The sequence below is a fragment of the Coregonus lavaretus genome (genome assembly GCF_964263955.1).
Source record: "Coregonus lavaretus genome assembly, chromosome: 27".
Taxonomy (NCBI): Eukaryota; Metazoa; Chordata; class Actinopteri; order Salmoniformes; family Salmonidae; genus Coregonus; species Coregonus lavaretus.
In genome coordinates, this window is record NC_140014.1 from 1,507,311 (window position 1) to 1,533,522 (window position 26,212).

The 26,212-nt window shown below is 41.7% G+C and overlaps 1 protein-coding gene across 1 annotated transcript in view; it reads right to left on the reverse strand.

Annotated features, from left to right (window-relative positions):
* Window positions 1–26,212, reverse strand: part of LOC311102816 (AN1-type zinc finger protein 3 homolog) — a 57,171-nt gene that overhangs the window by 11,037 nt on the left and 19,922 nt on the right. Inside the window, exons 2-5 of the mRNA XM_084144241.1 lie at window positions 20,093–20,133; window positions 14,468–14,632; window positions 5,008–5,076; window positions 3,657–3,845 (exon numbers count right to left, since the gene is read on the reverse strand). Coding sequence (XP_084000367.1) covers window positions 3,657–3,845; window positions 5,008–5,076; window positions 14,468–14,632; window positions 20,093–20,133 — 464 coding nt within the window. The remainder of the gene's footprint in view (window positions 1–3,656; window positions 3,846–5,007; window positions 5,077–14,467; window positions 14,633–20,092; window positions 20,134–26,212) is intronic.

Here is a 26,212-nt window from a genome sequence, read left to right on the forward strand (position 1 = left end):
GAAACAGGCGCCTCACAGGTCCTCAACTGGCAGCTTCATTAAATAGTACCCGCAAAACACCAGTCTCAACGTCAACAGTGAAGAGGCGACTCCGGGATGCTGACCTTCTAGGCAGAGTTGCAAAGAAAAAGCCATATCTCAGACTTCCCATCTTCATCTTTCCTTTGTATTGGCCAGTCTGAGATATAGCTTTTTCTTTGCAACTCTGCCTAGAAGGTAAGTATCCCGGAAATAAAAGCATAGAATAGCCTTCATTTGTCAGAACAAGAATAGACTGACGAGTTTCAGAAGAAAGTTATTTGTTTCTGGCCATTTTGAGCCTGTAATTGAACCCACAATCAGCTGTGCTAACATAATTGCAAAAGGGTTTTCTAATGATCAATTAGCCATTTAAAAGGATAAACTTGGATTAGCACACACAACGTGCCATTGGAACACAGGACTGACGGTTGCTGATAATGGGCCTCTGTACGCCTATGTAGATATTCCATTAGAAATCTGCAGTTTCCAGCTACAATAGCCATTTACAACATTAACAATGTCTACACTGTATTTCTGATCAATTGGATGTTATTTTAATGGACAAAAAAATTGCTTTTATTTCAAAATAAAATAAAATTCAAAGTGACCCCAAACTTTTGAACGGTACTGTATATACACATTATATATATATATATGTATATATATACACACACACACACACACACACACACACACACACACACACACACACACACACACACACACACACACACACACACACACACAGTACCAGTCAAACGTTTGGACACACCTACTCATTCAAGGGTTTTCCTTTATTTTTACTATTTTCTACATTATACAATAATAGTAAAGACATCACAACTATGAAATAACACATATGGAATCATGTTGTAACAAAACAATTTGTTTAACTAATCAAAATATATTTTATATTTGAGATTCTTTAAAATAGCCTCCCTTTGCCTTTATGACAGCTTTGCACACTCTTGACATTCTCTCAACCAGCTTCACCTGGAATGCTTTTCCAACAGTCTTGAAGGTGTTCCCACATATGCTGAGCACTTGTTGGCTGCTTTTCCTTCACTCTGCCGTCCAACTCATCCCTAACCATCTCAATTGGGTTGAGGTCAGGGGATTGTGGAGGCCAGGTCATCTGATGCAGCACTCCATCACTCTTCTTCTTGGTAAAATAGCCCTTACACAGCCTGGAGGTGTGTTGGGTCATTGTCCAGTTGAAAAACAAATGATAGTCCCACTAAGCCCAAACCAGATGGGATGGCGTATCGCTGCAGAATGCTGTGGTAGCCATGCTGGTTAAGTGTGCCTTGAATTCTAAATATATCACAGACAGTGTCACCAGCAAAGCACTCCCACACCATAACACCTCCTTCTCCATGCTTTACGCTGGGAAATACACATGCGGAGATTATCCGTTCACCCACACCGCGTCTCACAAAGACACAGCGGTTGGAACCAAATATCTCCAATTTGGACTCCAGACCAAAGGACACATTTTCACCGGTCTAATGTCCATTGCTCGTGTTTCTTGGCTCAAGCAGGTCTCTTCTTCTTCCTTTAGTAGTGGTTTCTTTACAACAATTCGATCATGTAGGCCCGATTCACACAGTCCCCTCTGAACAGTTGATGTTGAGATGTGTCTGTTACTTGAACTCCGTGAAGCATTAATTTGGGCTGCAATTTCTGAGCCTGGTAACTCTAATGAACTTATCCTCTGCAGCAGAGGTAACTCTGGGTCTTCCATTCCTGTGGCGGTCCTCATGAGAGCCAGTTTCATCATAGCGCTTGATGTTTTTTTGCGACCTCACTTGAAGAAACTTTGAAAGTTCTTGAAATGTTCAGTATTGACTGACCTTCATGTCTTAAAGTAATGATGGACTGTCATTTCTCTTTGCTTATTTGAGCTGTTCTTGCCATAACATGGAACTGGTCTTTTACCAAATAGGGCTATCTTGGGATGCTCTGGATCGACGTGTACGACAGCGTGTTCCAGTTCCCAGCAATATCCAGCATCTTCGCACAGCCATTGAAGAAGAGTGGGACAACATTCCACAGGCCACAATCAACTCTATGCAAAGGAGACGTGTCATGCTGCATGAGGCAAATTGTGGTCACCCCAGATAATGACTGGTTTTCTGATTCACGCCCCTAACTTTTTTTAAAGGTATCTGTGACCAACAGATGCATATCTTTATTCACAGTCATGTGAAATCTATAGATTAGGGCCTAATGAATTTATTTAAATTGACTGACTTCCTTATATTAACCTTATATGAAATCTTTGTTGCATTTATATTTTTGTTCAGTGTACATGCATAATGAGCTGCATGTCATTGTGGCAGTAAGGGGAAAACAATGCATGAAGCCTTCTTTACTCTTCAGTTAACACAGACACACACACTCTCCCTCCGTTCCTCACACACTGTCTCCCTCTCCCTCATTAACACACACACACACACACACACACACACACACACACACACACACACACACACACCACTCCCTCTCTCCCAAACACACACACACACACTGCTCCCAACTTTAAAAACATTAAGCACCAAAAATAATTTAAGAAGCACCAGAAATAAATATATTTTTGATAAAGTTTAGGCTTACATTAAGCTTATATGAACCCTACCTCTGAAGCACATCTACTTTTTTCCTGTGCCAATAAAATGTGCGTAGACCTACTGTCAAGTTACCAGGCTGTTAGCTATCTGGGTAACATGACTGAACAACGTTTGTTATCAAACCAATAATTAGCAACCCGGGATTAGTTTAAAACGGCCCGCGACACGGTTTGTGAAATTAATCAAATGCATGCGAATCCCGACAGAAAGAAAAAAAGGCATATATAGGTCATATTTCTTTAAACGTAAGCCGTTTTCTTTGCTGTAAACCTGCAAGCATTGCTGTCACATTGTTCTGTCTCTGGCACTCAGAGGCTGCATGACAGTGAACTTGCAAAGTCTACTCAGACTGGCCTGTGCTCTTGGTTATAACAGGCGATTAAATTATACAATGTATCAACATTGCTCGCTCTGTGCGCAGCGCCAATGTAACACATTTATAAATCTAATAACAGAAGACTCATCAGGGTCTGCATCCCCGCTCCCCATCACGGCTAAATTATATTTTAAAAACTGATGGAGGAATAGATGCGTATGAAGAGCGGAAGGAGAGAAGCAGGTGAGTGAGGGCTGGTAGGGGATGCAGCTGGCTGATTACAGCTGCCACACGTGATATGCGCATGAAAGTGAAGTGGATATTATTGGACCTGCGCATACTTTGAGACTAGTGACTGTTGCTTAAATTCAACTGAATTTATAAACAAAACGGACTTAATAATCATTTTATAACAGGCGTCAGCAGGTTCTTTAGATCGGTAGGGCTGAAAAATTCAATAATATCATATGAAACAGTACTACAGTACTGTAAAATGTTGGTATCATAAGTATCATGACATGTTGGTACCGTGATATTACCGTGGTACCGGTATACCGTGCAATACTACATCCAATGCATATGGATGACCAGTAAATGTCTCAAATATCTGATCAATTAACATTTTACTGGTCACTTGTCTGGCGCCAAATGTTCCTTACGGAAACCCTGGTGTGTGTGTGTGTACTGACCACAGCGGCAGGAGCCTAGCTCTTGCTGTACCAACTCCAGTTTGTTTTGGCACTGGTGGCAGCGCCGGCGGCTCCTCTGCTTGGGACCACTGTGGGACGATGATGATGATGAAGACAACTCCTCGGAGCCAGGGCCCTCGCCCACCCGTGCCTGCTTCTCTGTGGACGCGTCGCTCTCCGACTCAGAGGCTGCTCACACACACACAGAAAAAAAACACATGCACGCACACACACAAAAAGGACACACCGATCCATTAAGGGTGTCCCCGGGTTGACATTTAAAGAGAATGTGTTCTCACTGAACTTACATGGAAACAAAGGCCAACAGATAAATACAGACATTCATGTTTCTCAAACCTGTTTGGGGACCCCCAGACATTTCACTATTCTGTTGTAGCCCAAAACTAGGAACCAAATGGAAGGAAACGGGGAGCGACTAACCTGAACTAGTCCAATAACAACCGCTCGTTTTCGTGGTAAAATGTTCTCTGTTGCAAAAGGTTTGCACTAATGAATACACCCGATTGAGCTAGTCATGGGCTTAATGATAAGCTGACAACTTCTATTAGATGTGCTAGTTATGCAATACATCGAATACCAGGAGCGACTGGGGCTCCCCAAGGAGAGGTTTGAGAAATGCTATGCTGCATTGGGCTAATAAAAAAAATTCCACGCCACATTCTACAGCAAAGTAATAGACAACAATGATACCCAAACAGTATTTTAGTTAAAATGGCTGCCTCTGTACATATGAGTCGAACATTTGCCCAGAAATTAGTTTTAGGTCAGGCTTTTTCTCCTCAATCCCAGATACTTTTCTATGGCTCGGCTAGCATGCTAGTAGATACCCATAGACTTAAAGTCATTGCACTAATGCTAGTTAGCATTGGCTCGCGAAATTATATCTAACTTCCTTCATACTTTCATAAAACATAAAAATGGTATCCATAAGTTCAACTGACTCTGGGGAAGTAGATAAAGATGGAAAGGCCAAATATTGCAGCCATATTACATAATACTGTACAGACTAAGGAATATCCAAACACAAACTATGGTCATTTTAAATGAGTGTGCACTTTCAATTGCATAAGAAATACACTTAATGAAAACGACCTAACAAACGTGAGATAGCCTACTTTCCCCATATCCCCCCATATTGCTTTCACTTTACAGTCTCCCTATCGGGTCAATTCATTTGGCCAGTTAGAATCAATTCGCAGTGGTTGATTCCAATTACCCCCGACACCAGTCTTCCTCCATTCCGGCTCCGTTAAGTGGAGTTGACAGGCCCGTAGTGGAAACACAGCCCCGGACACAGAAACCAGTGTTAGGTCTGTCGAGGCGTAGCTACCTGAGTTGCAGGGCCGTTTTTTGGGGGTGGATACTAGTGTGCCGTGGGCTGTGACTGTGCTGGAGACTTCTAAAGAGAAAGAGAAAAAAAAGAGTGAAGAAAAGAAAAGAGAAGGGAGACTTGTGGTTAGTGAAATCCATCAACTACAAAGAGCAGACTGATAGACAAGGAGGGTCAAGGCATGATGCAATCTAGTTATCTCAGATGTAGTCAACCATGTATTTTTCTTGGAGGCATTTAATATACTTTGATGTTGTTTTGTGGCCCTCAAATGTATAGTCAATCCCTACATCTAGAGACATTTTAAGTTTGGAAAGAGTCCTATATAGAAGTGAGACAACAGTTTTACAGTTCCATTTGTTGAATTGTAGATAACTACATAGGTGTAAGGTGGCCAACGTTTTATCTCTGACTTCCGACACCGATTTTCATACATTGCATACTCATAAACCCTTCTAGACCTTGTGGAACAGCACCTTAGCAGCATTCATAATTTTTATGACACAGAATAATTTCTCTCTCAATACATGGTATCCAAATTAGCTGTACGCTTGGCTACCTAAACAATGGTTACTATGATATATCAAATCTGCATCTGACATGTCTTACTATTGACTGCCTTGAGAGCCTATTGATGTCAAAGAACCAAGAGTCAATACGTGACTGACAAGGTCAAGCATCTTCAGGGATGCAAACTGGCGAGGGCCCAAAAAGGTGACAAAACATTTTTGGAATAAAAGCCTGCACACCCATTAGCTCTCCTGGAGGATGGTTGACCACCCTTGATGTAAAACATAGCAAAATTACAACCAAATACGATGTATGCCTTTTGAAAGAATTTTCTTATTCAATATATCAAAATATTAAACGGCCATGGTAGGCTTAAAATCTTTTTATTCAGCTGAAGCAAACCCACAAATGTTCTTCAGGAAATGTACCTTTTCTAGTTTAGTCATATTTATCTTAGCTACCTTAAAAGTGTTTATTTTGCAGGCTGACTAGCATCTATTGAGTTGCAATGTCCCATACATTGGAACTCCAAATCAACTGGAAGTATCTACAAAACAAGACTGGAAGCCACTTAATCTAAAAGAAAGGCTACATAAAATATTTTTTACAGATTCACAAATAATTATTTTGATTCACATGATTCGTTTCACCACATATGAACCGAATCCCAGCTAATACAATGGCAAAGTGAATCATTCCTTTCATCAAAAATTCAAATTTTGTTGCCTTACAACCTGGAATTAAAATGGATTTTTTGGGGGGTTTGTATCATTTGATTTACACAACATGCCTACCACTTAGAAGATGCAAAATATTTTTTTTATTATGAAACAAACAAGAAATATGAAAACTTGAGCGTGCATAACTGTTCACCCCCCCAAAGTCAATACTTTGTAGAGCCACCTTTTGCTGCAATTACAGCTGCAAGTCTCATGGGGTGTGTCTCTATAAGCTTGGCACATCTAGCCACTGGGTTTTTTGCCCATTCTTCAAGGCAAAACTGCTCCAGCTCCTTCAAGTTGGATGGGTTCCGCTGCTGTACAGCAATCTTTAAGTCATACCACAGATTCTCAATTGGATTGAAGTCTGGGCTTTGACTAGGCCATTCCAAGACCTTTAAATGTCTCCCCTTAAACCACTCGAGTGTTGCTTTAGCAGTATGCTTAGGGTCATTGTCCTGCTGGAAGGTGAACCTCAGTCCCAGTCTCCAATCTCTGGAAGACTGAAACAGGTTTCCCTCAAACATTTCCCTATATTTAGCGGCATTCATCATTCCTTCAATTCTGACCAGTTTCCCAGTCCCTGCTGATGAAAAACATCCCCACAGCATGATGCTGGGATGGTGTTCTCAGGGTGATGAGAGGTATTGGGTTTGCGCCAGACATAGCGTTTTCCTTGATGGCCAAAAAGCTCAATTTTAGTTTAGTTTAATCTGACCAGTGTACCTTCTTCCATATGTTTGGGGAGTCTCCCATATGCGTTTTGGCGAACACCAAACGTGTTTGCTTTTTTTTCTCTTTTTTTTTCTGGCCACTCTTCCGTAAAGCCCAGCTCTGTGGAGTGTATGGCTTAAAGTGGTCATATGGACAGATACTCCAATCTCCATTGTGGAGCTTTGCAGATCCTTCAGGGTTATCTTTGGTCTCTTTGTTGCCCTACTTGCCTGGTCCTTAAGTTTTGGTGGGCGGCCCTCTCTTGGTAGGTTTGTTGTGGTGCCATATTATTTCAAAAAAAATTTATAATGGATTTAAATGGTGCTCCGTGGGATGTTCAAAGTTTTGGATATTATTTTATAACCCAACCCTGATCTGTACTTCTCCACAACTTTGTCCCTGACCTGTTTGGAGAGCTCCTTGGTCTTCATGGTGCCGCTTGCTTGGTGGTGCCCCTTGCTTAGTGGTGTTGCAGACTCTGGGGCCTTTCAGAACAGGTGTATATATACTGAGATCATGTGACACTTAAATAATGTCCACATGTGTGCAATCTAACAAATTATGTGACTTTGAAGGTAATTGGTTGCACCAGATCTTATTTAGGGGCTTCATAGCAAAGGGGGTGAATGCATATGCACGCACCACTTTTCTGTTATTTATCTTTTAGAATATTTTGAAACAAGTTATTTTTTTCATTTCACTTCACCAATTTGGACTATTTTGTGTATGTCCATTACATGAAATCCAAATAAAAATCCATTTAAATTACAGGTTTTAATGCAACAAAATACGAAAAACGCCAAGGGGGATGAATACATTTGCAAGGCACTGTATATAAAAAAATATATACGAACAAATATTTGATGAAACATTGAATTTGTCCTTACTGCTTTTAACCCATAGAAACACATTGAATAACAGATGAGAATATGGAAAAACAGATTAGAAAAAATATATAAAGGAAGTTTGTTTTGAAGTGTCTGTCCTATATCTGAGAGATACAAGAAAGATCAGGAAACTATTTCTATATATATTTTGTACACATATTTAACCCCTTTTTTTAGGCACTAAACTACTTCCATTCATTTTATTAACTGGTACAGGGCTACCTTCAGGTGGGGTTTTCGTTCAGGCTTGTGGGTTTCGTAGAGCAAAACCATGTACAGTGCATTAGGAAAGTATTCAGACCACTTGACTTTTTTCACATTTTGTTACGTTACAGCCTTATTCTAAAATTGATTTTTTTTTTTTTTGTATAATCCCCCTCATCAATCTACACACAATACCCCATCATGACGAAGCAAAAACTGGTTTATATATTTTTTTGCAAATGTATAAAAAAATAAAAACTGCAATATCACATTTACATAAGTATTCAGACCCTTTACTCAGTACTTTGTTGAAGCACCTTTGGCAGCGATTACAGCCTCGAGTCTTCTTGGGTATGACGCTACAAGCTTGGTACACCTGTATTTTCAGGTCTCTCCAGAGACGTTCGATCAGGTTCAATTCCGGGCTTTGCCTGGGCCACTCAAGGACATTCAGACTTGTCCCGAAGCCACTCCTGCATTGTCTTTGCTGTGTGCTTAGGTTCGTTGTCCTGTTGGAACCTTCGCCCCAGTCTGAGGTCCTGAACGCTATGGAGCAGGTTTCCATCAAGGATCTCTCTGTACTTTGCTCTGTTAATCTTTCCCTCGATCCTGACTAGTCTCCCAGTCCCTGCCGCTGAAAAACATCCCCACAGCATGATACTGCCACCACCATGCTTCACTGTAGGGATGGTGCAAGGTTTCCTCCAGACGTGATGCTTGGCATTCAAGCCAAAGAGTTCAATCTTGGTTTTATCAGACCAGAGAATCTTGTTTCTCATGGTTTGAGAGTGCTTTAGGTGCATTTTGGCAAACTCCAAGCGGGCTGACATGTGCCTTTTACTGAGGAGTGGCTTCCGTCTGGCCACTCTACCATAAAGGCCTGATTGGTGGAGTGCTGCAGAGATGGTTGTCCTTCTGGAAGGTTCTCCCATCTCTACAGAGGAACTCTGGAGCTCTGTCAGAGTGACCATCGGGTTCTTTGTCAGCTCCCTGACCAAGGCCCTTCTCCCCTGATTGCTCAGTTTTGCTGGGAGGCTAGCTCTTGGAAGAGTCTTGGTGGTTCCACTGTGTCTTTGGGAACCTTCAATGCTGCAGAAATGTTTTGGTACCCTTCCCCAGATCTGTGCCTCGACACAATCCTGTCTCGGAGCTCTACCGACAATTCCTTCGACCTCATGGCTTGGTTTTTGCTCTGACATGCACTGTCAACTGTGGGACCTTATATAGACAGGTGTGTGCCTTTCCAAATCATGTCCAATCAATTGGATTTACCACAGGTGGACTCCAATCAAGTTGAAGAACCATCAAGGATGATCAATGGAAACAGGATGCACCCAAGCTCAATTTCAAGTCCCATAGCAAAGGGTATGAATATGTATGTAAATAATATGTTTTAATATTTCTAAAAACCTGTTTGTGTGTAGATTGATGAGGAATACAAATAATTTAATCCATTTTAGAATAAGGCTGTAACATGACAAAATGTGGAAAAAGTCAAAGGGGTCTGAATACTTTCCTAAGGCACTGAACAAAAACATATATGTAACATGCAACAATTTCAAAGATTTTACTGAGTTACAGTTCATATAAAGAAATCAGTCAATTTAAATAAATAAATTAGGCCCTAATCTATGGATTTCACATGACTGGGAATCCAGATATGCATCTGTTGGTCACATAAAAAATTGGTAGGAGCTTGAATCAGAAAACCAGTCAGTATATGGTGTGACGACCGTTTGGTGTGACCATTCAGAGAATCCCAAACATGCTCAATATGTGACATGTCGGTTGAGTACACAGGTCATGGAAGAACTGGGACATTTTCAGCTTCCAGGAATTGTGTACAGACCCTTTCAAAATTGGGCGATGCATTATTATGCTGAAACATGAGGTGATGGCTGCAGATGAATGGCATGACAATGGGCCTCAGGGTCTCGTCACGGTATCTCTGTGCATTCAAATTAAACCGATAAAATGCAACTGTGTTCATTGTCCGTAGCTTATGCCTGCCCATACCATAACCCCACCGCCACCATGGGGCACTCTGTTCACAATGTTGATATCAGCAAACCATTCCTCACACGACACCATACACGCCGTCTGCCATGTACAGCTGAAACCGGGATTCATCCGTGAAGAGCACACTTCTCCAGCGTGCCTGTGATAATCTAAGGTGAGCATTTGCCCACTTAAATTGGTTTTTGTTCAGTATACATAACCTTGTGGTCTCAAGAGTGGAAGATCTGCCCAGTACTATGACTGCCTTCCTTTCTCCCACATCTCTCTCCTATCTATGCCAGGACAAATATAGCCTGATCTGGGCAACTCCATTGTTGCAGCAGAAAACAGCAGATGCAATAGCAGGCTCCTGGACTAAAGCAATAGTGTGCGTGTCTAGTGGAAACACATAAAAAGGGAAATGGAGGAGTGGGATGAACAAGAGGTAAGAGGAGATACACTACATGGCCAAAAGGATGTGGACAACCCTTTAAATGAGTGGATTTGGCTATTTCAGCCACATCCGTTGATGAATATAAAATCGAGCACACAGCCATGCAATCTCCATACATTTAACATTGGCAGTAGAATGGCCCATACTAAAGACATCAGTGACTTTCAACATGGCACCGTCATAGGATGCCACCATTCCAACAAGTCAGTTTGTCAAAGTTCTGCCCTGCTAGAGCTGCCCTGGTCAACTATAAATGCTGTTATTGTGAAGTGGAAACGTCTAGGCGCAACAACGGCTCAGCCGCAAAGTGGTAGGCCACACAAGCTCACAGAACAGGACCGCCGAGTGCTGAAGCGCGTAAAAATCGTCTGTCCTCAGCTGCAACAGTCATTCCCGAGTTTCAAACTTCCTCTGGAATCAACGTCACCACAATAACTGTTTCTCGGGAGCTTCATGAAATGGGTTTCCATGACCGAACAGCCGCACACAAGCCTAAGATCACCATGCGCAATGCCAAGCGTGGGCTAGAGTGGTGTAAACTCGCCGCCATTGGACTCTGGAGCAGTGGAAACCCGTTTTCTGGACTGATGAATCACGCTTCACCATCTGGCAGTCCGACGCACAAATCTGGGTTTGGTGGATGCCAGGAGAACGCTACCTGCCTGAATGCATAGTGCCAACTGTAAAGTTTGGTTGAGGAGGAATAATGGTCTGGGTCTGTTTTTCATGGTTCGGGCTAGGCCACTTAGTTCCAGAAGAAGGGAATTCTTAACACTGCAGCATTCAATGACATTCTAGACGATTCTGTGCTTCCAACCTTGTAGCAACAGTTTGGGGAAGGCCCTTTCCTGTTTTTTGCATGACAATGCCCCCGTGCACAAAGCGAGGACCATATAGAAATGGTTTGTCTAGATCGGTGTGGAAGAACTTGACTTGCCTGCACAGAGCCCTGACCTCAACCCCATCGAATACCTTTGGGATGAATTGTAACATCGACTGCGAGCCAGGTCTAATCAACCAACATCAGTGCCCGACCTCATTAATGCTCTTGTGGCTGAATGGAAGCAAGTCCCTGCAGCAATGTTCCAACATCTAGTATCAAGCCTTCCCAGAAGAGTGGAGGCTGTTATAGCAGCAAAAGGGGGGACCAACTCCATAATAATACTCATGATTTTGTAAGATATTCGACGAGCAGGTCTCCACATACTTTTTGCTATGTAATGTACTTTATGTACTACAATCTTGTAGACTAAGGTTGTAAGTGTGATTTCTATCATTTAATCTCCCTCTAATCAGGGACTAATTCAGACCTGGGACACCAGGTGAGTGGGCTCAGTGGCCAATCAGTGTCAGAGAAAAACAGCAGTACTCCGGACCTCCAGGCTTGGGTTTGAGTACCTCTGATATTATATTCACATCAGGGGAATGTTTTTAAAGTGTAGAAAAAACTGGATACAAGCATCTCCTCTGTACCTGACAGGTATTAACACATCTGACAAATGTCAGGGCTCGACATTAACGCTTGTCCAGGACAATTTAAAAAAATGATTGGACAAGAAGAATATAGATGTGGACAAGTTTTTAAAAAAATTAATTAAAAAATATACAGTGGGGAGAACAAGTATTTGATACACTGCCGATTTTGCAGGTTTTCCTACTTACAAAGAATGTAGAGGTCTGTCATTTTTATCATAGGTACACTTCAACAGTGAGAGACGGAATCTAAAACAAAAATCCAGAAAATCACATTGTATGATTTTTAAGTAATTAATTTGCATTTTATTGCATGACATAAGTATTTGATACATCAGAAAAGCAGAACTTAATATTTGGTACAGAAACCTTTGTTTGCAATTACAGAGATCATACGTTTCCTGTAGGTCTTGACCAGGCTTGCACACACTGCAGCAGGGATTTTGGCCCACTCCTCCATACAGATCTTCTCTAGATCCTTCAGGTTTCTGGGCTGTCGCTGGGCAATACGGACTTTCAGCTCCCTCCAAAGATTTTCTATTGGGTTCAGGTCTGGAGACTGGCTAGGCCACTCCAGGACCTTGAGATGCTTCTTATGGAGCCACTCCTTAGTTGCCCTGGCTGTGTGTTTTGGGTCATTGTCATGCTGGAAGACCCAGCCATGACCCATCTTCAATGCTCTTACTGAGGGAAGGAGGTTGTTGGCCAAGATCTTGCGATACATGGCCCCATCCATCCTCCCCTCAATACGGTGCAGTCATCCTGTCCCCTTTGCAGAAAAGCATCCCCAAAGAATGATGTTTCCACCTCCATGCTTCACGGTTGGGATGGTGTTCTTGGGGTTGTACTCATCCTTCTTCTTCCTCCAAACACGGCGAGTGGAGTTTAGACCAAAAAGCTCTATTTTTGTCTCATCAGACCACATGACGTTCTCCCATTCCTCCTCTGGATCATCCAGATGGTCATTGGCAAACTTCAGACGGGCCTGGACATGCGCTGGCTTGAGCAGGGAGACCTTGCGTGCGCTGCAGGATTTTAATCCATGACGGCGTTGTGTGTTACTAATGGTTTTCTTTGAGACTGTGGTCCCAGCTCTCTTCAGGTCATTGATCAGGTCCTGCCGTGTAGTTCTGGGCTGATCCCTCACCTTCCTCATGATCATTGATGCCCCACGAGGTGAAATCTTGCATGGAGCCCCAGACCGAGGGTGATTGACCGTCATCTTGAACTTCTTCTATTTTCTAATACTTGCACCAACAGTTGTTGGCTTCTCACCAAGCTGCTTGCCTATTGTCCTGTAGCCCATCCCAGCCTTGTGCAGGTCTACAATTTTATTCCTGATGTCCTTACACAGCTCTCTGGTCTTGGCCATTGTGGAGAGATTGGAGTCTGTTTGATTGAGTGTGTGGACAGGTGTCTTTTATACAGGTAACGAGTTCAAACAGGTGCAGTTAATACAGGTAATGAGTGGAGAACAGGAGGGCTTCTTAAAGAAAAACTAACAGGTCTGTGAGAGCCGGAATTCTTACTGGTTGGTAGGTGATCAAATAATTATGTCATGCAATAAAATGCATATTAATTACTTAATCATCATACAATGTGATTTTTTTAGAATTCCGTCTCACACAGTTGAAGTGTACTTATGATAATAATTACAGACCTCTACATGCTTTGTAAGTAGGAAAACCTGCAAAATCGGCAGTGTATCAAATACTTCTTCTCCCCACTGTATATATACTATATCAAACAATTACTCCGATAACAATTGGATCAAAGGCCAACATTGGAATAATACTCAAATAAATCTTTATTCAAAGTGTAGGTGATATGCATATTGGCTAAAGCCTCATGTCCAACCCGATGCAGAGATGAGAGTGGTGCCAGAAAATGTAGCCAGACTTTTAATGACATAAATATAAGTTAAACGCCAGTCATGTTTGACAAATATAATGAAGGATAATTAACATTAAAAAGCAATGAGGCTGATGCAACAGATCAGACCGTTAGGCTTAAAATGTTGATAAAGTTGTATTTCTTCATATTATAAGCGCAACAATGTGCACATGGCTGTATGTTACGCGCTAATGTTCCAAAATGCAATTAGCGGGAAAACACAGTTCTCAAAAGCGAACCGCACACATGAGCAGTTTCATGTGACAGAGATGAAAATATCCATTATAAATTAAGAAAGAGGTGAGATCTAAAGATGCATCACCTAGTATTTGTTACTAATATGACTAGGATTATGCCTTTTTGAGCTGGACAACAAAATAAAGTTGACTTGAAAACCAACAGAACATGAGAAAAATGCTGGTTTCAATTGCATATTAAGTGTTTAAATAGTTCCCTCAACATTTATACATTCTTGGGACAACTGTAGAGTTGTGGTGTTCATTTGAATTTCCCATTGACTCTTAACTTTAAATAGAAATGTTTTAGGGATTGAACTTGCTAAATATCTATTAACAACAGTCTAAACGGCAGGCCATAAGCTTCCTTACCCTCTTGTGCAGGTAGAGGCGTGGCTCCTGTGGCTTCGAGCGACGGCGCCAACAACAGGGATTGGCTATTGCTAGTCCCGCTACAAAAGACGGCTGACTGGCTACTGCTGGAGCTGGGGGCGGGCTCTTGGGCACAGTCCTCGCCTGGCTGCTTCTTCTCAATGTCTGGCGGTTATACAAGAGAGTGACTGGTGTGTGTGTGTGTGTGTGTGTGTGTGTGTGTGTGTGTGTGTGTGTGTGTGTGTGTGAGTGAGTGAGAGAGAGAGAGACACTGGATTCCAAAATAATACCTACCCCCTAGCAGGGCTGTCCCCGACTAAAAAAAAGCTTGGTCGACCGAAAGTCGTCTGTTCTTTCGACCAGACGACTTTCGGTCTACCAAGATTTTTTTAAACGTGTATTTTTCCATAGGCTATATAGACACAGCCTATGTGTTTTAATAAAATCATCTATACGCATTGAGCTTGTCTGATGCTTTAAGTGCACTGTTTGATGAAATAAGACAAATGACGCCAGAGATCAAGATAACCAGAAGAAAAAAAACTTTACCTGACCCGACCATTTATGTCATTTCCACTGGATCAGAGGATGATATTTTCCCCTTTCACGCTGAGTGGTTACCAAAAGGTAGAAAATATCCTGATGAAAATAAATATAATAATATAAATCACATTGGCTACGCATGGCCTGTCTGCAACGAACTTGAAACATTGTATCAACTATTAACTTAGGTCTGGCCTGAAGCTCCTTGCAACTTTGTATAGAAAATTCTGGTCCCTCACGAGTTTCCCGCGGCAGTGACCTCGGGACAGACAGCTGTAGGCTATTTGTGCAAGTGATAAGAAGTAATCAGGTAGGCCTATTTTATGACGTTTCCACTGGATCAGAGGATGACAGTCACACAATGAAGTTATGAAACAATGAATGTGAAAAAATTAGTGGGAGAGCATATTCTGGAGAGAGACATGCATTGTATCTTAGCCACACTCCCCTTCTTCTTGGACTGTGCCATCCCCGCGGCCTCCGCAATGGATTAGTCTCAGCCTCAGTAATGGATTAGTTCACTGAGATGGGCACGAATAAGACAGGTGTCTCGTGTGCCATAAAAATTATGAATATATTTGCTACTACTCAACGAAAATAAATTGTGGTCAGCCCTACCTCCTAGACACTTGATTGTGATTTGAAACAATTGGATGGTGTAAGCAATATTGCGGAAATCCCTAAACCCAGGGTTGGCCAACATACGACCCGCGGGCCAGACTCGACCCGCGAGCCCATTCAATCTAGCCCGCGGGAAGTTTAAGTTTAAAAAACTATAATGAAAATAAATAAATAAATTGGGGGGGGGGGGGGTTTAGAGAGAAATTATCATAGCAAATTGCGTTTGACTATCAAATCGATCCAAAAACAAAAACTTTGCGGCCCTCCACTGAATTATTTTATCCCAACGTGGCCTTCCAGCTAAAATTATTGCCCACCCCTGCCTAAGACTATCAGAAGCCAAGGTTAAAAAATTACAATATTGTTTTTCCTATCTGATCCGATCCTTCCAGATCTCCAGGAGTATCTAGGAGGGAGGGAGGGAGGGAGAGAGAAAGTGTGTGTGTGTGTGTATTAAGGTTGGGCGATGTCAACCTTTGTCCGATTATGTACCCATAAAACATTGTGATATATGATGCTATGGCCTCTATTGGCCACCCCCAAAAAATATAACCCTATAGATATGCTTTTGAAAATAATCAAATAAAGTCTGATAAATCGACAGTTGGACTATAGCGCGAAATCGAACGCAACTGAACTAATCATGACGAAACATAGTTATATATGTTGTTGAAAGCCTGGGCAGAGGCTAAGTGCAGGCAATGGCAAATATTTTCTAAGATTCCTTTCTGGTGGAGGAGCAGAACAGGTTTGTGTGGGTGTCTGTGTGAAGCGCACATGATGGAGCAGTGACTGATGAGGAACGGGCTGTCTCACCATAGTGAGCTAGGTTACAGGCCAACAGCATGGCCTGGGTAGAAGCAGTCTACCTTCTTCAGAACTGGATAATAATGGCTTTATTTGCCTCATAAAATAATACAAAATAAATAATATTGTTTGTTCTGTCTCTGATAAAGCTGTGATTGAGAATAGCCTATGCCTAGACTATAGACGTTCATTCTTGTTATTTTTTAAAGCCACCACTTTTTTTCAAAAATATTTTTTTTTCTTCTTTCAATTAGTATATTTGAGTTTAACCATAATATTTGTTGTAATATTTGAGTTGAACCATATTTGTTGTAATATTTGTTCTGTCTTTTCTGGTGGAATAAACTGAAATTGCAACCAACTTTCTATGGCTTGTTTTAGAAATAGTGATATTTGGGAGATGATTTCCTTTTAAAATAACTGAAAGTGTGAGGTTGTAATCTGAATAAAGGGGAAAAGGCCATTCTTGAACATTGGGTGAGACAATCTTACTAATTTGCTAGAGAACCAGTTCGGATTTAAGTATAACTTTTGTATGACTGAAGCTTTTAGTGATAGGTCTAATGCTTTAATATGTAATAATTTCTGCACTCCGAATTCATATCCAATATATAAATAGGCCCGTTAAAATTGTCTGGCTTGCCGTTCAAAATAAAAATTAAATGTTCTTCTCATATAATTTAAAAAAACAAGTCGCTAGGTGTAGGCAAGGCCATAAGCAAATAGGTAAACTGGGATATGACTAAAGAGTTAATGGGGAAGATTTTCCACAAATAGACAGGTATTTTCCTTTCCATGTTAGCAAGATCTTATCTATTTTTGCCAACTTTAAAATGTATTGTAGTGAGATAATTTATTTCTTTTGGGATATGAAAACCGAGTATGCCCAGTTCACAGTCAGAACATTTTATTGGTAAATCACCCACTAATTTACTTTTTGCATATTAAGTGTTGTGTACCAGATGTCTCCGGTAATTTACTTTTATTTGGGTAACACCATTTTCAACAGCGCATAAATAACAATAACCTAGCAAATTACATCGGTGTTACTCAACTAATAAAACCCAATATCATACAAGCCATTTTAGCCCCATACCTCGAGTTGGTCAGTGCGCGAAGCTGGGCACAGTGCGCAGTTTGACTAGGCTACTGATATTGCCTGGGGTTGTTCGGCATGCAAAATGACTTGTAGATTAATGACTGTCAACACAGTTACATGCAGTTTGACACTGAAGGAGAGGACGCATCTGTTGTCACAAAAGATGTGGTATTTTCGGAAGTTAGAAAGAATGTAATATGAGCAACAACAAAACAATTGAACCAGCAATTCGTAACGCTTGAATACATTTTTTGACCGAAGCATGTTACATTTGGATCGGTTTGGGGTCCACGGACACACTTGTATCTTAAACATTTGAATCGGGGCCTTATGCGTATCAGTGAATCGTTACATCCTTAGTAGAAATCCACTTTTTTGAGCTGAAAGACTATGGCCAGAGCTTACCCAAGACATTGCAGACCAATTTAAGTTAATAAGTCATCATTGTACAGGTTTTGGTTTTTCCATTTATGTTCTGAGGTTGGACTTCAGCACGTATAGCTCGTTAGCACGTAGGGCGCACCGATTTGTGTCACCTCGTTAGTATGTGTTACACCTGTGCTGGTTGCCATCTCGTTAGTGGGAAGGCGTTTCACCTGTGCTGGCCCAGGTGCTACAGTTGTCTTGATAGATGGAGGATCAACACCTTTTTAGTTGGCTCTCCATATTTTGATTTCTAGACAAACAATCCTTTATCTGATTCCCTGATTATTTATTTTTGCTCCACCTTTTTGGTTTGCTTCCTGTCTTTCAGTTTGGTGTGGGTTTTTCTTTTCTTTGCATCTTCTTGGGCAAATTTAGTGGGCGCTCATTGTGGGTGTCTTTTAGGTTCCAGTTGTTGTTGCTAGTCAACTTTCAGTGGACACCCCAATGAGTGTCTTTCAGAACCCCTCCTAAAACCCCACCTGTTTCGTTTTGGTTGTTGGTCAGTGGCTCTGTTAGTTGCCCCTTCTGTTTGAGCGACATTTTTGGTTTTCTTGCTGGGGAACGTAACAGTCAAAGTATGATATATTTGGGCTTAAAGTGACAAATCTGAACTACCCCGTGTGAATGCGGGGCCTTGGCCTATGATATGACAGACATTCTTTTCAGCCTACATTTCGTTTCAGGGCTGGGTTCTATTTGAATGTTACCACCCACAAGCATGGCATTGTTTATTAATCACAAACCACTGCAAAGTTATTTTCGTGACTGAGATGAGCTAAACAGTCTTGTGTCCACTTGGCCTCCTGAGCCAAGGAGCAAAAAAATAAATAGGGGGTGCTCATTTAAGAGATTTTCCTGACCCACATGGATCATTTTCTTAATAAGCTTAAACGTTATTAAACTTGTCATTCGATTTTCATATTGTTTGTTGTTCCTTATTATTAGTCATCTGGCTATCTTAAATTTTTAGGCTATTCAAATAAATTTAAGATGGAACTCCGTTACATTCATTGTTTGATCAAGAGAAAACCATGCATGAAACTATGAACATGTAGCCTTCAGTCATATTGATAGTGTCGTATATGATGAATGGTGGCCATTATCGCTGTCAACAAAAAGTCCGTTATGCTGCATCGTGTCAGAAGTTTTTATTCATACCACGAGGTTACAGCATAAATTACAGACACGCGTTGCCTGGAGAACGACTCCCCAGATTGATATGGTCGTTCTGCCGTCTAATCGCTTACCCCCTATTTATAAACAATGCAAAGGGAGGGGCTACTCCCTTCTTCTAGCCAATCACCAGTCTCCCCTCGGGCGTCACCCTCCAAGCGGCACATCTCAAATAACATCATAAAACCTCCCCCCTCTGGCCTGAACAACCAACATTCCATTCCGTCATGAAAAACATTTAACAAAGACATAATCTTCAGATACGATAATAGCCTATCGAATGGACAGAGAAGGGAATCTAGGCTGCCGACAGAGAAAAACAATATTTTCTGACTGGACATTTTGCGTTGCTTTGGTGGAATTCTCCGCTCTGTCTGGCCTACATTACTCTCTTGCGTTCTGTAGGCTATATAACTTATTTATTGAAATAGGCTATAGCAAATTGGGATAGGCAAATTACTCTGAATTTCACTTGTGTGCTGCCTTGCTGTGCGCTGCAAGACTCAGTTCAAATACGCTAAACCATCGTCTGTCACATCACAATGTCGTCACCGTCGACGATGGCTGTCAAACATCGTCGATAGACGATGCCATCGTAATAATCGCCCAACCCTAGTATGTATGCGCGTATGTGTTTGCCTACCTGTGTGCGTGTAAGTGTGTGACAACACAGCAACAGGGATGTGAACAAACAGATATACGCTCAGTCATGATGGCACTGGCACACACATGGCATACACTCAGGCACTGTACCCTCTCACATGCACTCAGATACACTCACACACATTCCTTCACTCACAAGATCACACACTTGCATATGCTCACACAAACACACACCCATTCTTATACAGTCTCTCTCTCACACACACAATCTTTGGTATTGCTGCATGACTCAAAGCTGTCTGCTTTGAGCACCCTCTTAACTCGAGGGGAAAGAGTTGAGTAGACACACTAACCCGCAAAACATTTGGAGCAGAGGTTCATGGTTTCGCTGGACCTAAAGAGATGAGAGGTTAGAGAAGAGGTCAGCACATCAAATATTTATTCACAGGACAGGTGTGCTTCTGATAGCCTGGTGGAAACCAGCCTGATCGCTGCGTTCAACATTCCATTTCACTTCACATACCAGTCTTGTATTCCTCCTCATTGAAACGGTTTGAGCCCATGTCTGTAATGAGGGGCATTATTCAAACTAACTTGTCTGGGATTGGATTACCTTCAATGAATCAGAGGACGGCATTCAAAGTGGTGTTTGCCACATCGAATCTTGTCCAAAACCCACCTGGGGGATGCTGATTGGAACGGTCATTTTTGAACTTATTCCAAACACCCATCTTTTGCAGAAAGGCCAGACTGATATGTAAAGTGAAACAGGATGGTGAACACAGCTATCAGGCTGGTTAACCAGGCTGTGATATTGGGTCAATATTCTCTACAATGAAAATGTCCACAAGAGGGAAAGCTTGCGGGCCAGTTTTGACATTAGGAATGAACCAACCGTGTGGTTTCCTTTATCTGCAAATTTTAAAAAGTATACCGTTCTGAGTGACAACATTTTGGCCTATGGCCTATTTCACCCCCTTGAAAACGACCATCTACCCAATGCCAAAATAGGCTAGAGAAAACAAAATAAATCCAATGAAATTCAGCCATCTTACCACATTTGGGATGTCTCCAAAAATGGACACCCTAAAAGAATGGAATGTGACAAATAGCCTGAATAAAAGAAAAACGTAAAATAAGAAATAAAATAAGAAATAAAAGAAATGTCTTCATTGTGTCCAATCCATTGTCCTTCACAGTGGAACTGTAACTCTCACCTCTGAGAACTTCATAAATATAATCTACGACCGCTTCGCCACTACTGCCAGCCTCAACTGTTTACGGACTCTGTCAAAATCTTTGTACACACCGTGATAGCCACGCAAAGTTGAAGCAGGGCTCGACATTAACGCTTGTCCTCTTGTCCAGGACAAGTAAAATAAATTGTTGGACAAGAACAATATAGATCTAAGTTGTCCGAATGGACGAGTAAAACAAAAATAATCACAATATCAAACAATTACTGCAATCAGAATTGAATCAGAGGCCAACATTGTAATAACATTCAATTTTATTTTTCATGTAGGCTACATAAATGAAAAAGCCTACATGTCAAAGTTTAGGTGATATGCACATTGGCTACAGCCTCATGTCCAAACTGATGCCAACATGAGGAAGGTGCCAGAGAATTTATCCAAAGTTTGACTTTTAATTACATAAATATAGGCTAAACGCCAGTCATGTTTAACAAATATAAATGAAGGATAATTAACATTGACTTCTAAAAGCTTGATTCTGTCGACATACTTGAGGTACGATTTGATCAGATCAAATAGTCACAACACCGGGGAGTGAAGGAAAGTGCCTGTTGTGCACTGCGTATCACCCATCTTGAATCTGAGCGGAGGCGGTCAGCACTTTGAAACTATTTAACCATAAACTTAATTGTTTAAAACCTGGATGTTTTTTTTGTAATTTTATGAAGCAAGTCTAACCGTGTTTCGAAGTAGCCTAGCCAAAATACGACCAAAGAAATGTTGAGGGTATTATTTAAACACTTAATATGCCATTGAAACCAGCATTTGGTTTTCAAATCAACTTTATTTTGTTGTCCAGGAGCAAAATGCATAATCCTAGTAATATTAGTATCCCATGCTAGTTGATGCATCTTTAGATGTCCCCTCTTTAATTTCTAATATTTTCATCTATGTCACATGCAATTTTGAGAACTTTGTTTTCCCGCTAATTGCATTTTGGAACATCCGCACGACCCTACAGCCATGTGCGCATTGTTGAGCTTATAATATTAAGACATACATTTCTATCAAAATGATAAGCTAAAATGGTCTGATCTGTTGCATCAGCCTCGCTTTCCCCCCCCTTTTTTTTTATGTCCAGTGGTTGTATGAATTTTGAATCTGTTGTCTCAGAACTGTCAAATACTTTTAATCGTCTCAGGGACGACGGGACAACCTTACATTTCGAGTCCTGGGGGGAATGATCTTATAAAAGATTTGGTTGTAATTGTATTGTTGCAATATTTTACAGGCTACCAAGGGTTTGGTTTGATTTATTAGGATCCCCATTAGTCGACGCCAATGGTGAGAGTCTGGGTCTTAGGGTGGACAACCATCCTCCAGGAGAGCCTTAAAGGGGCATTGTTGCATTTTGTATATGCAAAGAAGCCGATAGGCAGAGTGTAGCCTACATTTTTGGTCTGATTCTCTATGGTAAAAAAGATAGTAAAGCATTTTATTTTGTAAAGTGGTTTCTTGCATCATACAATTATGTAAAAATTGTCTTACAGACCATTTTTTTGGGGAGGGGACAAGTGACATGAGCTTTTGGACTAGTAAAAAATATTTCCTCCTTGTGGCTAAAAACGTTAATGTTAAGCCCTGAGATCTGGGTTGAATTCAGCACTGGTGTCACATGCTTCTTTGTGTTAGATTAGTTAGTTGATGTATACGTGTGTTGGTGTGCGTTAGATTAATGAGAGAGAGTCAGTGTGCGTGGTGACGTTTGACACTGCCTGTGTGCAAAACAACAGGTATTTGAGTTGATAAGCGGCAAGGCCTATCTATAGCTCTAAGGCTCTGTAACTGATGAGTGAAAAACGCTCATTGTAAACAAAATGTTGCTCCTATTCTCATAGAACCAACGACATCAAAATGGTGTCAGCAGTCGCTGGACAATGGGCTTGTTCGACATTGCAGCCGACAGTGCAGGCGATTGCCGATTGACTGATCTACAAATCCGACTGAATTTTCCCGACTCACCTTTCATCATGAATAATGACTCAATATTTTTTGTAGGTCAATCAGTTGGTCACAATTTAGGCCTACCCACATTGAATCACAGATTTTATGCTCTCGAACACAGTCAATAGACACTGAGTGTACAAAACATTAGGAATTCTTTCCATGGCAGACTGACCAGGTGAAAGCTATGATCTCTATTAATGTCACCTGATAAATCCACTTCAAATCTGTGTAGATTAAGGGGAGGAGACTGGTTTAAAAAAGAGACATAGATTGTTGCCATTCAGAGGGTGAATGGGCAACACAAAAGAGCCTTTGAACGAGGTATGGTAGTAGGTGCCAGGGCTAGAAAAAAGAGCCTTTGAACAGGGTATGGTAGAAGGTGCCAGGCTCACTGGTTTGAGTGTGTCAAGAACTACAACACTGCTGGGTTTTTCACGATCAACAGTTTCCCGTGTGTATCAAGAATGGTCCACCACCCAAAGGACATCCAGCCATGCACTGGAGTCAACATGGGCCAGCATCCCTGTGGAATACTTTGACACCTTGTAAAGTCCATGCACCGACGAATTGAAGCGCTTCTGAGAGAAAAGGGGGGTGCGACTCAATATTAGGAACTTGTTCCTAATGTTTTGTACGCTCAATGTATCTGCCAACTAGGACTAGTCTGTCACCATTGCTGATCGAATCTTCCTCTTCTCTCACCACTTCATCCTCTTCCCTGTCTTCCACCTCTCATCCACCACCACCCTATGCTCTTTCATACCTGTCACTCGTCTCATCCCCATAGCGACAAAACTCTGCCTGCCAGTCAAACCCAATCACAGAGCTCCATCTCTCGTTAGCCGTGGCGGGGCTCGCCCTTAGCCCCCCTGCCTACTTAAAACTCTCTCCACGGTGGCCTCTCTTCCCGTTTCCCCAATGTCTTAATATGCATTATTCCTGTACCCCATTCCACACACACACACACACAAAGAAGCACACCAGTCGTCCTTCCTGATTGGCCTATGTTTATGAAGATTACCCGTGATTGCCAAACTACCACCCGTTGCCGTCGACTCTGAGTGATTGTTGTTGTTATTGGCGACGGCTGTTACATGCGCGCCCCTTCCGAAACTGCTCCGTTCTCTTCCTGTATCTGCCGGTGATAAGAGACACTGGCGGTTCAGTCGGTCATGGAGCCCCGCATTTAGAAACGGGGACAAGGGCACGGAGGCGGCAGAGCTAGGCGCCCAAATTAAATAGGATGGGAGTCTGATATGAGTTTGTCGACCGTCACGCCTGGCTAGCATGCCCGGCAAGTGGAGAGCACTAGACAGGGACGAGAGGATCACTGTTATCCCAGCAAATAGAGTCACCCAGCCCAGTCAAATTGCGTAGCCTACCCCCCCCCCCCCCCTCAATTCTGAAGTATCGAGACGGAGAGGTACGACAAAAGGTAAACTCTACTAGGCGTGACGTAGGTCTAGCATACTTTTTTTTTTTTAAGGAGTATCTTAGATTCAGGTAGTGTAGGGTAGGCTACACAATCCAAAAGCAAAGTATTAGAGCAAATAACGTCCCAAAAGAAAGCAAGGCCCTAGGCTACCAGAGTGGGCATGGGTTGGAATCTGACCCACTGCCCTTCTAACTCGTAATCTCGCCTACCTTTCCTTTCTCCTCGTCACTGTCCTATCTCAAGAAGATAAATAAAACCCACCAAAAATATTTAAACAAATAAAGGCAATGCAGTCTTCTGAACCAGCCTTCACCAGGATACTTCTGTATATTTCCAAAGCAGTACTCCTACTCTGTGTCACTTTAACAGGCATGACTTGAATGACTGACACCTCTATAAAACGTCACAATAAGGTGCAGAGTGTTCGATGTGCCTGCTGGGGGGAAAAGAGACCCCAAGCTCCCCTAAAACCATTGACAACTGCTTGCCGTTTTCAAGGGATTGTTAAATAAATGTTAAATATTTGAGTGTAATATTATCACCTCTTGAAGAGCATGGTCAGAACTACAAATGTCAGATTACTCCATGCAAAACAATTGCACACATTTAGCTCTATCGTCAGAATTATACAGCAAGTAACTACATCCTTTTCATGATCAATAAACATAAATTGACCATGTAATTTCAGATACATGAGGGTAGCACAGGGGTGAGAGTAAGGAGGTAAGGCGTTCTGGAAAAATAAATAGTGAGGGTACGCCGTACCAGTAAAACATGAGCCTATCACAATAACTAAAACAAAATGTCAGGAAAACTGTAGGCTACTACACAACTTTTGACTTGAAAACGGGTGGTATAGCCTATGCTCCAAAATGCGATGTGGTTCGACAAAAACACTGATATTTTGCCAATGCAGAGATGAGTGGCCGACACAGAGACGCACGTGGATAGCAGTGGACGCATAAATTCTGGCTTAATGACAATCGACAAATGTCATTTCACCTTTTGGTGTTTTGTGTAACAGATATCTCTTTCCATTCACCACTGTTTGGAAGCTGGAAATATGTTGCGAGTGGATGACGTGGGCGGCTAGCCTAGTAAAAGAGCCCTTTGAAGTGATTGTTTGACAATCAGATGAAAACATCATGACTGGTTGTGTTTATGCCACAATAAAAAGGTAACACATTTTACAAGTTAAACGACAAATCTTCACGAATAAGCCGATAGAGATCCTATTGAAATAATAGGGATTCTATATGGAATTCTATGGTTAGGCCCATAAAATTATTTGGTGCAAGTGCATGCACATATAGGAGATTAATTATACTTTCACCCCTGGGGTAACCTCACATTATCTCTCAATATTGGCCACCATTAATTGGATTTTTTGAGTGATGTAAAATAAATGTGAACAATACCATTTAGTCGACTGGTCAATTGTTTGGTCGATAGGCTGTTGGTCGACTGAGATTTTTTTAGTTGAGTAGTCGCCAATATATACACAATGGCCAAAAATCTCTTCAGTGGATTAGGCTATTTCAGCCACACATGTTGCTGACAGGTGTATAAAACTGAGCACACAGCCATGCAATCTCCATAAAGAAAACATTGGCAGTAGAATGGCCCGTTCTGAACAGCTCTGTGACACCGTCATAGGATGCCACCTTTCCAACAAGTCAGTTCGTCAAATTTCTGCCCTCCTAGAGCTGCACCGGTCAACTGTAAGTGATGTTATTGTGAAGTGGAAACGTCTAGGAGCAACAACCGCTCAACTGCAAAGTTGTAAACCACACAAGCACACAAAATGGGACCGCCGAGTGCTGAAGTGCGTATCG